The sequence below is a fragment of the Schistocerca americana genome, chromosome 8 (assembly GCF_021461395.2).
Source record: "Schistocerca americana isolate TAMUIC-IGC-003095 chromosome 8, iqSchAmer2.1, whole genome shotgun sequence".
NCBI lineage: Eukaryota > Metazoa > Arthropoda > Insecta > Orthoptera > Acrididae > Schistocerca > Schistocerca americana.
The window spans coordinates 21,111,486-21,127,205 of record NC_060126.1 but is presented as its reverse complement, the minus strand read 5'-3'; the positions used below and the strand labels follow the sequence as shown (position 1 = coordinate 21,127,205).

Genomic DNA, 15,720 nt, shown 5'->3' with positions numbered 1-15,720 from the left:
GGGTCTGCTGCATGGATTGGCGAGTCATTTTCGTGTCAGTTCCCACGGCTGCTATCAGGGAGACGAGTGGGAATAGCTGGCTAGTGTGAGCTGCACAGGCGTTGCCTTACTGCTCGATGCGATGGGGCGTGCTAAGCAAACGTGCTACGCGTGGACAGGTCGACTGGGGCTGTCTCTCCTCTGTGCAGGTACCTGGCTGCGACGCAGTTCGAAGCGACCAGCGCGCGCAAAGCCTTCCCGTGCTTCGACGAGCCGGCGCTCAAGGCCACATTCAGTATGGTCATTTACCCTCCTCACAACTACAGTGCGCTCTTCAACATGGACCCCATTCCGGCTCCTACAACAACAACAACAACCACGACGACGCCGACGCCGCAAACGACTGTGGATAATTCGCCTCCACTGCGCAGCTGGCCTGCACCAAGGTACGTTTAGCATCGAAAACCACGAACGTCCCAGGAGGCAATAGCCTCAACACAAATAACATAGCCTGCTGGCCTCTACAACTGAGGCACCAAGAACGATAGGAAACGACGAAATTTTACTTATTGTGTGTATACATACACTATTATACAAGCAGATCTGCAGATAACCTACCAATTTCAACTAGGAATATTACCACAGCTCAAAAACAAATTCAAATTCTTTTACAAGTTGCGGAAAATGTAGGACTAGAAACGTTATTCGAAAAACCGGAATATATGACGTACAACAAACAAGTGACAAAGTTTTTGATCACGAAATATGGAAAAATAAAAACGCTTTCTCAATATTTGGCGGAGGGGGGGGGGGGGGGGGGGAGGGCGGGGGACGGACGGACGGGGGGAATCATACAAGAAAACGGTTCGGAAAAAGCTGTCAAAAAACAGCAGCTGCATTCAGATTAACACAAAACATCCACAACAAAAAAATCATTTTCTAAATTCAGTAAACTTAGGTATTACAGCACTGTAATCAAACCTGATTTTCCTGGTGGAGAAGAAATTTTAATTTTAAGTAGAAAGAGAGATACCGAAGAAATTCGTAATAAGGAAATAGAAGAATGGTGACATGAGGAAACGAAAACTTAAATTTTATGGGCACATTAAAAAGAATGGCACCCACTAGAGTAGTATAATTCTACGAAAACATAAGTTAGGCCAAAAGGGAGTCAATTAAATCGATCACTGCAATTAAGGAGGATCTCAAAGCAGCCGGTATAACTCAGGCAGACGTTACAGATAGAAAGACATTCAGACAAGAGATACTTGATTAGAAAGTTGGCCATAGGCAAATTAGAAAACGGCCTGCAACACCATGGTCTGATGAAAGAAAGACATAACATTCTGAATCGATGAAACATATTTGGACACAAAGGAAGGCCAACCATCAAAAGCGACATTGATTTATTGTACGTCGCGTGGTCCTACTGTACCCATACGTGAATAATAATAATATTGTTTATCGTTGTATCCAAAAATCTCGAAAAATTCTTGACCAATTTACTTCAAATTTTTACACAACATTCTAGTAAACACAGAGACAGACATACGCTATTTACTTATTTTAAGCAACAATGTGCACATTTTCGGCGAAAACTGACTGTCAAAGAGAAAATGCTGTGCTGTGCTGTGCTGTGCTGTGAAAATGGGCAGTTTTGTCTTTTTTCGTGCCGTCAGTTTTAACTATGACGGCAGGGCATTTCAACTATTAGACAAATTGTTTCTCTAATATAGCGGGTGATCAAAAAGTCAGTATAAATTTGAAATCTGAGTACATCACGGAATAATGTAGATAGAGAGGTACAAATTAACACACATGCTTGGAATGACATTGGGTTTTATTAGAACCAAAAAAATACAAAAGTTCAAAAAATATCCGACAGATGGCGCTTCATCTGATCAGAATAGCAAGACAAAGCAAAGATGTTCTTTAGAGGAAATGCTCAATATGTTCGCCATCATTCCGCAACAATAGCTGCAATCGAGGAATAATGTTGTGAACAGCACTGTAAAGCATGTCCGGAGTTATGGTGAGAAATTGGCGTCGGATGTTGTCTTTCAGCATCCCTAGAGATGTCGGTCGATCACGACTCACTCGCGACTTCAGGTAACCCCAAAGCCAATGATCGCACGGACTGAGGTCTGGGGACCTGTGAGGCCAAGCATGACGAAAGTGGCAGCTGAGCACACCATCATCACTAAACGACGCGCGCAAGAGATTCTGATTGTGATAATACAGCTTCACTAAAAGCGCCTTTTCAGGTAACGTCAACATGCTGCGACTGCTGGCGCATCTGATTCTCTATCTCATTACAGCTCCTTTTCTACACGATTGTCATGCGCAGTCACTGACGTTTTGCTGTCCAGCGCCATATGTCGAACATTTTGCGAACTTTTTTTTTTCTAATAAAACCTCATCTCGTTCCAAACATGTGTGTCAATTTTTACCTCTCTATTATTCCGTGGTTTATTAAGTTTTCAAATTTATACTGACTTTTTGATCACCCGGTATATAGCGTCATACTGGTTGTCGTTCCCAATGGATGAGACTGTGGCGGCCAGGGCAACACTCGAAAAATGTGCGCATCGAGGCAGGTAAGGACAGTAAGGGAGACTCGTGGCCTTCTGTCATCTTGTTGAAAGATGCCGTCTGCATCTACATCTATAGTCTGCAAACTACCTTGAGGTCCGTGACAGAGGGTACGTCCCGTTGTACCAGTTGTTACGGTTTCTTCCTGTCCCATTCACATGATTATTTGAATGCCTCTGTGCGTACAGTAATTATTGTAGTCTTATCCTCATGATCCCTGTGTAAGCGATACGTAGGGAGTTGTAGTATGTCCCTAGAGCAATCGTTTAAAGCCAGCTCTGGAAACTTTGTTAATAGACTTTCTCACGACAGTTTACGTCTATCTTCAAGTGTCTTCCAGTTTAGTTCCTTTATTATCTCTGTGACACTCTCTCACAGATTAAACGAACCTGTGATCATTCGTCCTGCCCTTTTCTGTATACATGCAATATCCGTGTTAGTCCTAGCTGGTATGGGTCCCACACGCTTGAGCAATATGCTAGAACTGGTCACACAAGTGATTTGTAAGCAATTTATCTTAAGTCTACCACCAGCTTTACCCACAAATGAACCTATGAAATCATTCCATTTCATATCCCCACAAAGCGTTACGCCCAGGTATCCGTATGAGTTGACCGGTTCCAACAGTGACTCATTGATATTACAGTGTGAGGATACTACGTTTTCCTGTTTTCTCAAGTGCTATATTTTACGTTTCTGAACATTTAGAGCAAGTTGCCCATCTCTGCACCATGTTGAAATATTATCAAGATCAGATGATATTAATGCAGCATCTTTCAGATACTGCTTCATAAAGGATAACTGCATCGTCTGCTGAAAGCTTGATTTTACTATTAATATTGTCTGCAAGTTCATTAATATACAATATGAACAGCAGGAGTCCCTACACACTTCCCTGCGGCACACTTGAAGACGCATCTACATCTGACGATGACTCCATTCAAGACAACATACTGTATTCTTCCTACCAAAAAGTTCTCAGTCCCGTTACCAATTTCGCGTGATATCCCATATGATCGTCCTTGTGACAACATGAGTAGGTGCGGTACTGAGTCAAATGCTTTTCGGAAACCAAAAACACTGGATTTACCTGCTTGCCTTGATCCCACATGACCGAAGTTTTAGAAATCCATGCTGGTTGCCATTGAGGTCATTCTGTTCAAGATACCTCATTACGTGTGAGCTTGTAATATTCTACAACAAATCGATGTCAAGGATATTGGATGGTAATTATGTGGATCACTTTTACTACCGTCCTTGTAGTTGGGTGTGACTTCTGGCTTTTTCCAAGAACTGGCCACGGTTTTTTGTTCGATTACAGTCGGAGGAGGGGATAAGTCAGTCGCAAATTCAGTGTAGAATCAGACAGTGCTTCCATAGGGGCCTGAAGCATTGTTCAATTTTAACGATTTCAGCTGTTTCTCAACTCTACTGACACTAAAACTCATTTCACTCATCTTTTCAGTGTTTTGAGGAGTAAGTTAGGGTAATTCTCCTGAGTTTTCCTTTGTAAATGAACATTTGAAAACGGAGTTAAGCATTTCAGCTTTTGCCGTGCTACCCTCTATTTTAGTTCCTGTCTCATTCGGTAGGGACTGGACACTAACTTTGGTGCCACTGACAGCCTTTTGCATGCGAGACGAATTTCTTTGGATTTTGCGAAATGTGATTTGACAATATTCTGCTACATTAGTCATTGACGACATCACGCATTGCTCTCTTGCCAGCAAAGGTGTTTCATTCAGCATCTGTCTATTGCCCAACGCTTTGTTTTACACCTATTATGCAGTAATGTCTGTTCCTTTAGAAGTTTCTGTATGGCGAGTGTATACCATAGAGGTTCCCTCCCATTATGAACTGTTCTATTGGGTGCATATCTATCACGTATCCAGTGCGTGGTCAACTATTCTTTTAAACTTGAGCCAGAGTTTCTCTATATAGTCCTGACCTGAGCTGTAAGTATCGAGTTCCTCATTGAGATGCGGCACTGTTGATTTTTTGTCTAGTTTACCTAACATATACATCTTTCAGCTTGTTTTAGTTGCCCTTTGTACTTTGTGTGGTGTCACCGCCAGACACCACACTTGCTTGGTGGTAGCCTTTAAATCGGCCGCGTCCATTAGTATACGTCGGACCTGCGTGTCGCCACTGTCAGTGATTGCAGACCGAGCGCCGCCACACGGCAGGTCTAGAGAGACTTCCTGGGACTCGCCCCAGTTGTACAGCCGACTTTGCTAGCGATGCTACACTGAGAAATACGCTCTCATTTGCCGAGACGATAGTTAGCATAGCCTTCAGCTACGTCATTTGCTACGACCTAGCAAGGCGCCATTATCAGTTTATATTGAGATTATAATTCTGTATCATCAAGAGCGATGTTCACCAATTATGGATTAAAGTTAAGTATTACAGCAACTGCGTCCGTTTTTCTAAGTTCTCATTTCCTTGTAATGTTCCAGACCTCACGCCAGCCTGCGTGAGCTTAAACGCGTGCCTTTCGGCTTCCTCCAAACCCCGTGAATTGGCTCCTGCCAATTCACAACACTTTGGTAATCATTGTAGCCACTACCGTGTCACGGTCACTGATACCAGTTTCGATGCACATCCTCAAAAAGGTCATTTATGTTTCTTACTATTAGATCCAATATATTTCTGTTTTTAGTAGGGCTTCTAACTATCTGTTCTATGTAGTTTTCAGAGAGGGCATTTAGTAAAGTTTCACAGGATGACTTATCACGTCCACCACTAAGAAAACTGTAATTTTCCCAATTGACTGTTGGCTGGTAAAGTCTCCAGCGACGATTACAGTAAGACTGGCGAACTTCCGTACAAGTGGGCTGAGGAGTAAAGTTTTCAGTTACATATGGGGACGAGTCTGGTGGGCGACAGAAGGATCTAATTATCGTTCTGTGCCAACCCCCGATACCGAGTCTCGCCCAAACAATCTTACACGCAGCTTCAATTTCAATATCGGCGGATTTGAGTTTTGGATGTAATGCGACAAGTACACCACATCAATTTCCCATTCGCCTATCCTTTCGAAATATACTCGAATTTTCCCCCGAAATCTCACCGCTCTCCATTTCAGCCGTGGCAGTCTCGAAGGCAGGGGCAAGCCGCCGGCCATAACAGGTGAGAAATGTAACGGCCGCTTTCCAAATTACCGGCTGTGCGAACGAGAGGTGACCGTGTCGCGTAGCCGACGGCACCACACAGCGTCACACGACGCGCATCACACGTACGATAATGTTCTTCTCCTTCGTCACGTTATCGCACATCTTCGTGGGAATATCACATTAACCTGGATTCGGCAACGTCAGTTCTCGGAAGTCCTTTCTGTGACCACCCCGTCCTCTATTTCTCCCCCGGGGTGGAAGTTGTGTACCCCAGCTGCTTGTGTTTAGTGTTGAGTGGGAGAACGTTTTCGAAATGTTTGTGAATTGTGGCACCGAGCTGGAACTCGTGTAGCAGCGCACTACTCACCTCGACGTGGTCTGCAGTGGAGAGGGCGCAGACGAGACAGTGACAGCTCCCAGATACCTCCGCGGCTGGGGCGCGCGGCGGCTCCCCTCCCCTCCCCGCCCCTTCCCTCCCCATCCCTTCCCTCCGACAGAGCGCGCCGTGGGCCGAGTGGCGAGCCGCCAGCGCGCGACGGCTGCTGGCGAGCTGCGGACCGCCCTGTCGCAGGCTCCAACTGTGCTCCACATACAGCATCCCGGATGGCGCCCGAGTGTCACAGGCCCGCGGTTCTACACCTGTGACGCTAACAAGGGACTTTAGTACAAAATGGCTACCCGTTTGTAGGTTACTTGCGTGGGCTCTGCTGCCTCGTGACGCTTACGATAAGCATTTCCGCAGCAGCCGCTGTGGAAAGGCTTCTACCTACTTCCACTTGGGTGCCGGCGTCTCAACTGTTTCGACGTCTCACCGGGCCGGCTCGCCTCGTGACGTCGTGACAGCTGTGTCGTATTTTCTAAGGCGTAACGTGCGCCCTCGCCTGCGCCTGGCACTGCTGGAATCTACTTCCTGAACTGTACGTTTCTGACCTAATACGGTCGGCGCGTGACCACAGATGTGAAAAACAGCCTAAAGACCGTACGTAGGCCGGTCAGCTCGCTCGCCGTCTTCATTAATCTGTTAGGCTGATACTATCCAAAGCAAATCCCAGAGTGGCAGAAGCAGTTCGATAACTAGCACCGTTATCTGGGAAAGTCTGCCACAAAGTTAGCGACCTACGGAATTTGCCAGCATGAACTCTCTCGTCAGAGCTCCACACCCGGATTGGTCTGAAAAGACAGCAGGGCGACACTCCCGCGTGTCGTGTCGTCGTCGGATGCACCAGTTTCTGCGGCAGTGGCGAGGGAAGCCGTGACCGATATCGCCACGCCTGGAAATAAGGAAAGAGATCATGAAAGCAATTGGCCATACTCAAACAATAGGAAAACAAGAGGTAACACGCCTGGAATCCCTGCAGATTTAGTGCGACAGAAGGATGTTGAACATCAGCTGCAGAGATAAAGTTAGCAATTGGGAGGTGCTGAGAAGAGTACAGGAAACCATATCTCTGCGAAGGCACATCCAGACAAGAAGAGACAAACTCCTAGGTGACATCTGAAGACAGAAGATCACTGTAACAATAGTATAAGAAGCTTTTGCTTCTTTCCTTCTTGCGAGAGGTATAACACGCTCTTCTCATGACCGCACACCACTGAAATGCGATTTCTGGATAAGTAAACCGCCACGTAATGCGGGGTGGTTATAATTAAACTTTCCCTATATAACACATTATAAAACCGATGCTGATCATCGTACGAGTACCAAACTTGGTAGCATTAATGTCCAGAGTACGGGATGCACGATATGCATGCGCCGCTGCACAACCGTCCAGTTCCAGCTACGACCACCAGGTGCCGTGATCAGACCTCGTGATTCATAGTCTCACACACCTGACCTGTCGCAGTGCACTTGTTGACGTGTCAACATGAGCCTGGACAAAAGGAGCAGGGCGTTATTGGCGAAGCTCTATCATCAACACAACAGTAACGCTGCAGCTCCTCTTCGAGAATATCGCCGGCTGAAAGAATTACGACAGGGTCCTCTTTCTCCGCCCGCTACCCAGAGCACGATGAAGAAATTCGAATCAATTGGAGAACTGGGCGTCGGTCCGGGAAGACGCCGACACACCACAGGTGGTCGATGAAATCGCTGTTGCCACGGCAGATAACGCTGCGCGCAGTTCGCGATCGCCAGGCAGTGCGCGTGCTGTGTCACGACAGTTGAACACACCGTGGTACACTGTACGGAAGGTGCTTCGAACCATTCTCAAATGGAATCAGTACAAGATCCATAACGTACGGCAGCTTGCACCACACGACGCACAGCGACGTGTCGACTCCGCTCTCTACTTTCTCGCAAGGATTGAAGTTGTTGAAGGCTGGCCCTGGACAGACGATGCTCATTTTCCTCTGACGAGTGAGAAGAACACACAGAACTGATGGGTGTGTGGTTCTTCTCCTCCAGTCACTGTGCACCATGTTCCTCTGGGCGGTGAACGTGTCACTGTATGGTGTGGCTTCACGGCTACATTCGTCACTGGCCGATTCTTTTTTGAACAGGTTAGCGCTCGAGGATCAAAGATGTGCAGCCTGGCCGACGTTACTGCGATGTGCTTCGCCAGCGTCTTATGCCCGCCCTGCAGTAGAGAGACGCATTGAACACGATAATTTTCGTGCAATATGGGGCCCCAACACACGTCGCACTTGAAGTTCACCTGCTTCTCCGAAACGCACGTGGAAACGATCGAATTATCAACTGATCATTTCCAAATGCTTGGCCGGCACGATCGCCTGCTCCCACCCCCTGTGATTTCTGGTTGTGGGGCTACCTGGAGGACACGGCTTACTAGGAGAACATTCACAAAGAAAATGCTTTGATTTGTTAAATAACTCTCATAAGTGCTATGCATATGTTGTATTCGTTGTACAAGATTTTGATACGGTCGTGTTCTCTTTCCCGTTGAGTTAGAACCTTAAACGCAGCTGAGTGACTGATCGAATCGAATGACTTGCCAAAACCTATTACCACAAGGCAAAGAGGTAGATGTTACGCATTTCTTTGAAGAAACGTCCCCTTTGAACAGTTATACAAGACTGTGCTGAAACTGACACACAATATTTTTTAGCGCAACGCAATCTGACTTTCAAAAATCTCTACAAAAGAATGGCCCTGACTAACATTAACCTATACCTTTCACAAATCACTTACCTCTCCAAAAATCTTTGTTACTCGAACTACTGCAGTACAGCGAGCGCCACTATTGCCAGCTAAATAAAAGATTCAAACTACGGAAGGCACTAACTACTGATAGGGATAGTTAGCAAATGAAAGATATTAATAGAGAACAAACAATGTATTTACCTTAGTATCATCAAAAGTCATAATATATATAGCAGTTCATGACAAATTACAAAACTCCGCCATCTCTCTCCCCACATCCACCACTGCTGGCGGCTCACCTCCAACTGCGCAACGCTACGCGCTGTTCACAGCCAGCTGCCTAACACTACAATGGCGAGTATTACAACAATGCAAAGCAGCCACAGACTGCACACAGCACAGCCAGTGATTTTCATATTGAGCGCTACGTAACGTTGCCAATAAAAAAACCTAAACAGCCTACTTACATCTTTTACTATTATTGTTTCATGCGCAGTGAGGATGTGGTAGGAATGAAGATTGTGTTTAACGTCCCGTCGACATCGAGGTCATTAGAGGCGGAGCACATGCTCGGATGGTGGCAAGGATGGGGGAGGAAATCGGCCGTGCCCTGTCAAAGGAGCCGTCCCAGTATTTTTCGCCTGGAATGATTTAGGGTAAGCGCGAAAATCCTAAGTGTGGACGGCCGTACGGCGGTTTGAACTATCGTCCTCCCGAATGCGAGTCCAGTGTGTTAACCACTGCGCCACATCGCTCGGTGTGAGGATAAGGTCGAGTGTACTAAATCCTGTGCAAAACCCAGATTCCAGCCTGGTCGAGCCCGGTCGAGTGTAGTGCTCATTCCGGCAGTCATTGTGTAAGTAACAGGACTGATTTGGCTTCATTCCAGATACACGGTAATGTTTCGCTGTGTAAATAGCTGGAAAATGTTGAAGCTAAATGATTTATAGATTTCTCATCTGTCAGTTTCAAAATATCGACGCCGAGTTCGACACTGACAGGAGTAGTTCCTTTTATCGAGCTCGTCTAGAGCATTTTTGACTCTTTAGGGGAATATTCCTGCAATTCGGGAAACAGGAGCATCGAATTCGCGTGGGACTAAAATATCATCATCGATTTTGCTGTACAAGTTATTATAAAAATTTCCCATATAGTCGAATATATTTTCCTTATCCGCAATTCGGGCTCGATCTGTTTCTATTTAACGCTATCTACAGTTCAAACACCTCGATAATGTTTTAAGCTACATGCTTTATAGATCACAGATTTTAAGATCTCGGCTGAGTGGTCAACACTTATGTGTGTAGGTGGGTGTATGTGTTTCTGTGTGTGTGTGTGTGTGTGTGTGTGTGTGTGTGAGAGAGAGAGAGAGAGAGAGAGAGAGAGAGAGAGAGATGCAGGGTTTTTGTCAAGCGCATTTTCTCTCAAGTTTTGGCACGTATCTGGAATTTCTTTCTTGCAACGTGTAGCTGGAGTCAGCCCAATCGCATCCTGCTCATCACGTCTTTCATGCGATGCCAAGAGTCGACGGAAAGCGTGCGTTTGTTTCTCGTCACTCACTCACACACACACACACACACAAAATGATTTTGAAAGTGTAATTTCACGTTCCCACTCGACAGAGTGCTACCAGATTAGTGTAGTGCAATCGATATTGATTTTGCCGGTACGAATTAAAAGGCACAATGGAAGATGAGGAACAGCCGGTAGGCTACCCCAGCAGCGACTGAGCAGCGCTGCACGCCGGGGCGGGGCGGTGCTGGCGCTGCTGTGCTGTCCCTGTCACGACAGTAGCCTACACACCGGACTAATCTGGCAGCGTTCTGTTCCGATTTTAAAATCACTTTGTTTGAAACGCGAAACAAACCCACGCATTGAGTCGACATTTCGCGTCGCACGAAACACGTGACGATAACAATTTGTTTGAAGTGGCGTCAACTACGCATTACAGAAAAGAAATTGCAAGTTCCTACAGTAACACCTGACGACCTGTAGGAGGGACACCCAATGTCACAATTACAAAGCTAGTGTTTCGTAAACACTCTCGGCTGAAGAACGAAAATGTAGGACTGTGAAACAAAAGTAAAGGGGTAAAATAAAAAAAAAATATTGAAACGTTTATTCTCAAATTACTGCGTAATTCGAATAAATGCATTATGCACTAAGTGCACCTATTGTGAACGTGTCCTAGGTCAACTGCGGCAGCAGCTGCGGTAGCGAACCGGACGCCGGTGTACTTTGGGACGACGAATCCGATGTCGACGTACCTGGTGGCGTTCGTAGTGTACCACGAGGAGACGTTCGGCGCGCTGGAGAGGAAAGCCACCGAGACCGAGGGACCGATCCGCGTGTGGTCCAGGGCGGAGCTGGCCGCGCAGCGCGGCTTCGCGCTGGACGTGGCCGCCGCCTCGCTGGCCGCGTACGGCCGCCTCTTCCCGGACTACTTCCTGCACATGAACACCAAGCTGGACCAGGTCGCCATTCCGGACTTCAGCGCCGGCGCCATGGAGAACTGGGGGCTCGTCACCTACAGGTAGGCCGGCTGCCTGCTCCGTGCCCGTGCATTTTAATTATACCACCAGAACTGGCTGCGGGTACGCGCTTTCTCGAGACACGTCGGGCTGGTCAGTATCCAGTCTAATCACTGACCGCATTTGTGTCGAATGCTCGGTCCGAGTACATTGCCGAATACGAGGCAATCGGACACTTACGAGAAGAGGTCCCTGGCAGTGGAACTGACTTTTCGACATCATCTGTGTGGTGGTGTAGGTTTAGGCTCAGGTATTACACCCTGAGGCAATGGCCCGTAGTTTGCGAATAACTGACGAAAAAAAAAAAATTCGAAATTTTCTTTGATGCTCTGCTGCTTTAAAATAGTAGCGTTTCACCGAGTCGTTGCGTAGTGTAACGGCTGTAGCACTGGCGCTATATTTTTAAATTGATATCGAAATGACTTTGATGATTATTATTATTTAGTTAATTGGTTTAATTGTATTTCCTTATTTCTATTTCATTGGTAAATCATTTAATCAGCATATTATCTTATTTAGTTGCTCTCATTTTTAATTCCCATCATTCTTTCTCCAGTGGGAATATCTGCCCATCTCAAGTTAAATATGTACATATTTTTATTTATCTATTATAGTATTTAGATAAATAAATAAATAAATATAATAAAATAAACAGTATTTAAACATTTGAAAACGTCAATCTACTGCCTGTGAAACACAGAAGAAATAATCTATTTATGTATGCAGTAGCGTGAAAACGTAATTTTCTTTATAAATGACATATTCTTGGATGGTAATGTCATACAACGATTTAAAACACAAATGCTTAATGTGCAACGGAAAAAATAACGCACACGAAGAGTTAAATAAATGAAGGGATTATAAGTACAGCGAAATGCAAACAAAACGAGAAATATAAGTAATGAATGCAGCAACATGAACGAAAATATAGGATGATGAAACGGAAGAAACTAAATCGATGTTAATACAAGGCAATAATTAAAATCAGATACACAAAGATCCCCACAGGGAATTAAAAATGAGAGCAACTGAAAAAATTAATATCGTGATTAAAAGATGTGACAAGGGAATAGAAATAAAATAATACGTTTATTCCAATTACCTAAATAGAAATAATTACTTAAGTCATTTCGATAAAGATTTAAAAATATAAAATTTGAAACCACCTAACGAGGTTCGGACCCACAAGCTCTCGGACATGATACGAGTGCTATAATCATTACGCTAAGCAAACAACTTGTAACACTCTACTACTTTAAAGCTCTACATCACGCAAAATTCCGAAATTTTTTTTGCTCATTTACTCGCAAACGATGACCCACGTTGGTGAACGGTTGAACGGTGTAGTACCTGGTACCCTAACCTACACCACTGTTTAGATGGTCGCTCCCGCCACTGAGGACCTCTCGCTGTTAGTGTATCAACAGTAACCCTCACTCGCGAGGCGCTTTAAGGACTCGATCTCCCGTGTGTAAAACGGTTTCATATGTGTGACGACTTGGCAGATAGTTAACGTGTTACTCCTTTACGGTTGAGACATAAAACCTTAATTATGTTTTAAGTTTGTCTTAAGTCCGTAAGTGCTCTCATTATCAAACAGTGGAAGAGTACAGTCTCGGTAATTTGTACTCAGTTTTAAGAAAAGCTCGTTTTTCGTGCATCCCAGTTTTTATGACATCGTGACTCCTGAAGTAGAAGAGGGGGGTCAGGGGGCGGAAAAAACATGTGAACACCAAAAACACAACACATTACTGTGCCCAGCTGGACTTGAGAACTGCTTTCAGTCGTCCCTTAATAGAAAAATACAGGTACCGTGTAGGGTCTTCATAGGAACCTCACACCATTCTCCTTGCGAAGCAGTGGCAATTTCAGGTGACCATGATGGAGATGGGTGGCAACCGCGCATCCTTCTCACCACAGTATACGGCAAAGACTCAGTAACGTCGAGATGTGGCCACTGCGGAGGCCAGGGTAGACGCTACGATCGATCCTCGTACTCAGGCTCATGCGACCAGGGGCCGTGTCGTACCGTGGGACGGGCCTCAGCAGCCGAAATGCTCACATAGTCCACTCGCAGTAGTGTGACTTTGCAGAGTGATCACACCGAACCCCCGCCTCGTTTCACTGCGGGACGCGCCCTCGGCCAGCAGTCGGGGACGCTGTGAAACGAGACTCGGCCGACCACACGAGTGCCTTCCGCTGATATGTAGTTCAGGTTCTTTCGCTTGGACACCGCATTTTCCTGCTATGGGCAAAATTTTCATCAGTGATGAGTTCAGCCCGACCTGCAGTTTGCTGCTTATGTATCTAACATCGTTGCGTATTTTGCACTGACAGAATTCGTGAGTTCTGCAGTGATTTTTGCAGGTGTCGCCACAATACTCCTCAGTGATCTTGCGTCACCACCACTCGGCTCCCACTTCACCTGCGTTTTGTCATATCGGATGATGTTTTTCCACTTTCCCTGTTTGCAGTGTAAATCTTCGGTATCGTGCCTCGTGGAACACTAAACACGCCGCCTACCTTGGCTACAGAAGCACCCAACAATTCGCCCACGTTCGAATGCACTGAGCTCCAGCGTAATGCACGCACAACTTCACGAACTGGGTACGTATTCCAATACGTCCCATGGTACACTCTATAAATAGCGCAACACACAAACTATCACAAAAATTGAAAAACATACTGATAAAAAATTATACATATGAAACAATATATTCTATAAAGAAACAGCATGATACCAGAAGAAGAACTGAAAGGTAAAAATCTTCCCTAAGATGCTCAGTTCTTATCAGGTGACATTACCAACCTCTACTGCCGGCCGGGGTGGCCGTTCGGTTCTAGGCGCTACCGCCTGGAATCGCGCGACCGCTACGGCCTCAGGTTCGAATCCTGCCTCGGGCATGGATGTTTGTGATGTCCTCAGGTTAGTTAGGTTTAAGTAATTCGAAGTTCTAGGGGACTGATGACCTCAGAAGTTAAGTCCCATAGTGCTCAGAGCCATTTGAACCATTTTAAACCAACCTCTACTTAAACATATCCATACAAGAAGCTGTAACAGTAATACAAAAGAGCCTTATGAAACATAAGAAACTTGCGTATACAGAGATCATTCAATTTATTGAACCAAACAAGCTAACTCTTAAGCTACAACTACTTACCTTTAATGCCAGCATTTATAAGCAACCAGATTGCCTAGCAATAGGATCATGTAAATTAGGTATCGCAGCTGACGTAAAAATAAGTCACTTGGAACAAAAGTTATTTAGCAGCCAAGAACCTTCCATAAAGAAAACTAAACTTTGTAGGAGATATGTAGATGACACACTACTGTTAGGGGATGTCAGAGACATAACAGACATTCTAAACTGCTTCAGTGATCTACATGAGAAAATTACATTTACAATGAAACATGAACGAGACAAAAGCATGACTTAGCTGGACTAAATATTACAAAAAACGACAACACACGCACATTTAAAATTTATAGGAAAAAGTAAAATGACCGACACCTCAATCCCTCCAACCTCATGCCATCCAGACATCCATAAACAGTGAGCATACAAATCAGTGCCACATAGTGCAACTAAAATACCTATGAACCAAGAAAATATGCAACAAGAAATAAATGTAGGGAAACAGATCACAGTTGACAACGATTATACTGCTTCCATGGTTGACGCAGTCGTAGACAAAGGGAATAAAGACCTAAACACAAATTGCGCCATAGAAGAAAAAGACAAAAACAAATTTATATCTAGCATCTCATATATTGGCAATATATCACAGACGGTTGCTAATATTTTGAAAAATCACAAAATAAAACTTTGGCTTTCTATATCAAATAAACTACAACAAAAGCTAATAGATAATACACACAATAATTATGATACATACGCAGACTCTGGAATATACAAAGTAACATGCGAGGAATGGTTCATGTTCAACCTAGGACAAACAGGCCGAAATTTCACACAGACCAAGTTAAAGCCAAAACACACAACACACATCCATAATACAGGACACCCACTTGGAAAAGTATAGCAAAATATCAAATTACTCCGCCGATAAATATGGTGGCCAAAATGGATTTGTTAGAAAAACTGGAAATACATTTACATTAGAGTTAAAGACAACATGTTAAACGAAAAACCTGAAAGTGAAGTGCTCTCGTTGTGAAATACTGGCTGAATATAGAGCGGGTAATTGCAACCGCTGCTTCAAGACATACAAGCGATTTGTAACTGATATATTTTTAATTATTGTACTGAACCCTCAACGTGAGATTATATCTGATTACGAGAGGGTAAATAACTGTACGAAATACTGAAAATCTTTTTTTTTTTTTTTTTTTTTTTTTTTGGGGCGGGGGGGGTGGGGGTGGGGGTGGAGAGGACGGGAC

General features: G+C 44.8%; 1 protein-coding gene across 1 annotated transcript in view; it reads left to right on the top strand.

Annotated features, from left to right (window-relative positions):
* Nucleotides 1-15,720, top strand: part of LOC124544900 (aminopeptidase N-like) — a 132,837-nt gene that overhangs the window by 19,459 nt on the left and 97,658 nt on the right. Inside the window, exons 3-4 of the mRNA XM_047123632.1 lie at nt 189-425; nt 10,979-11,320. Of these exons, the coding sequence (XP_046979588.1) occupies nt 189-425; nt 10,979-11,320 (579 nt within the window). The remainder of the gene's footprint in view (nt 1-188; nt 426-10,978; nt 11,321-15,720) is intronic.